Source organism: Chrysochloris asiatica, unplaced genomic scaffold (genome assembly GCF_000296735.1).
Source record: "Chrysochloris asiatica unplaced genomic scaffold, ChrAsi1.0 scaffold00419, whole genome shotgun sequence".
Taxonomy (NCBI): Eukaryota; Metazoa; Chordata; class Mammalia; order Afrosoricida; family Chrysochloridae; genus Chrysochloris; species Chrysochloris asiatica.
In genome coordinates, this window is record NW_006408937.1 from 32,889 (window position 1) to 34,691 (window position 1,803).

General features: G+C 61.3%; 1 protein-coding gene across 1 annotated transcript in view; it reads right to left on the reverse strand.

Annotated features, from left to right (window-relative positions):
• The window catches only part of LOC102822557 (EKC/KEOPS complex subunit LAGE3-like), a 1,088-nt gene extending 527 nt beyond the window's left edge, over positions 1-561 (reverse strand). Inside the window, exons 1-2 of the mRNA XM_006876851.1 lie at positions 329-561; positions 19-144 (exon numbers count right to left, since the gene is read on the reverse strand). Coding sequence (XP_006876913.1) covers positions 19-144; positions 329-561 — 359 coding nt within the window. The remainder of the gene's footprint in view (positions 1-18; positions 145-328) is intronic.
• Between the last annotated feature and the right edge of the window lie 1,242 nt (positions 562-1,803).

A 1,803-nucleotide genomic window follows, 5' to 3' on the forward strand; every position in this document is an offset into this window, starting at 1 on the left:
ACCCCCGCAGCCACTCACATAGCCAGAACATTGCCGGTCACCATGATCTCCGCGTACACCTGCACATGGATATTCATCTGGCGGACCAGGGATCCGCGGGCTATCTCTGCCTCCACATTGGTCCGGAAAGGCACCGTGAGGGTGCTGGGAGCATGAGGTTAAGGCACCACACGACACCGGCTCTGCCCCTCCAACTCCTCTTCCCTCCCTGGCCTGTTGTCCCCAGGTTACCCTCAGGTCACCCTGGGCAGTATCGCCCTTCGGCCCCCTGCCCCCACCAGGTTGTCACTTCTAGGTGACCCCGTTCCGAGACCCTCAAATAGGATACTACTGCAGCATTTGTGGTGCCGGGGCTCCGATCTCGGGCCCTGAGGCTGCCCGAGCCCACAGACCGTGCATTCCCTGCGGGGGCTGAGGAGCTATGCCAATTGGGCCACCTTCTCTCGCTTCGTTGGCGCCGCGGGGGGCATTAGCTTCGTCCTGGCCGGGTGCATTGGTCAAGTCGCCATCCGATTCTGCAACCCCCCAGGCTGCGCCTCGGTCTTCACCCTCGGAGCTCATCACAGCAGGTCCGTCCTCTCCAGCAGCCGCTCAGAGACTGAGAGAACCTCGTGCAGCTCCACCCCTTAAAGCCTCAGGGGACGCCCTAGTGCGCCTGCGCAAACAGATTCCCGGGAAGAAGACCTGCACGTGAAGCTTTCCCGCCAGGTTGGCCCCGCCCAGTCTTTCCTAAGAGCCTGATGAAGCTCCACCTCTTACCAATTGCGCCTGCGCAAACCTGCTTGAAGCCGTTGGGCACGTTACTGTTTCCCGCCGAACCAGTACTATCCAGAAGGAGCTTTTGAAAAAACTGAGGCGCCTCAAGAAACTCCGCCTCAAAGTGCATAATGGGACCCAGTGCGCATGTGCAAACAGACCTAGTTGAGGATGAGGGCCTGTGGCTGTTCCCTGCTGGGTGGACCCTGGGGACCAACAGATAAGAGACATGGAGCACTTTGCCATGAAGCATAAGCCCACAATGCTCCAGGTGACCCAAGAATGCCTGCGCAAACAGCCTCCTTGTGTGCTGTGGTCCTTGGGAGACAGATTAGACCTAGAGAACGAGCTTCCCTCATGAAACTCCGTCCCTCAGCAGTGCACGATGGGGCCCAGGATGCCTGCGCCAACAAACTCACATGACTGGTTCCCGCCAGACCGGTCCTGGCCCCAAAGCCAATCATTTTGAAGAGACAGAGGCACCACAGGAGACTGCCTGGTGCGCAGGCACAAAGAAACCCGCCTGAAGAGGCCTGGGGCGCCACTGTTTTCCCGCCAGGCAACCCTGGGACGGGACCCACCTAGACAGTGGTCTGGGAAGGGATCAGCTGGCACTGGACCAAGCCCATCGTGTCCCTCTGGGGTCCGTCCCTTGGCCTGAGGCTGCTGAGACCCAGCCCTTGACACTGAGGCCAAGGGGACACCGGGGTGGGGGCAGCATTGCTGTGGGCAGGGTGTGTCTGTCCCCACATGCCCCCTTCACCCATCACTCGCCGCAGGGTGGGAGCGTGCAGAGCTCCGTCGTGTGGGTTCTGGGCCTCTCGCCCACAGCCTGCTCGCTGGATGGGGCTAGGATGGCAGGGGTCCCGGGCATGGCCGCCTCCTCCAAGTCAAGGCTGTGCCCCTTGCACGTCTGAGGTCTCCCATGTAGCAGCTGTAACCCATGTCGGGGTCACACCGAAGCCCAGGCAGCTGAGTGGACTCCAGAAAGGATTCTCCCCGACCTTGACATGAGTGGGGGCGTAGGGGGCGTCCCTCCTGAGGGGA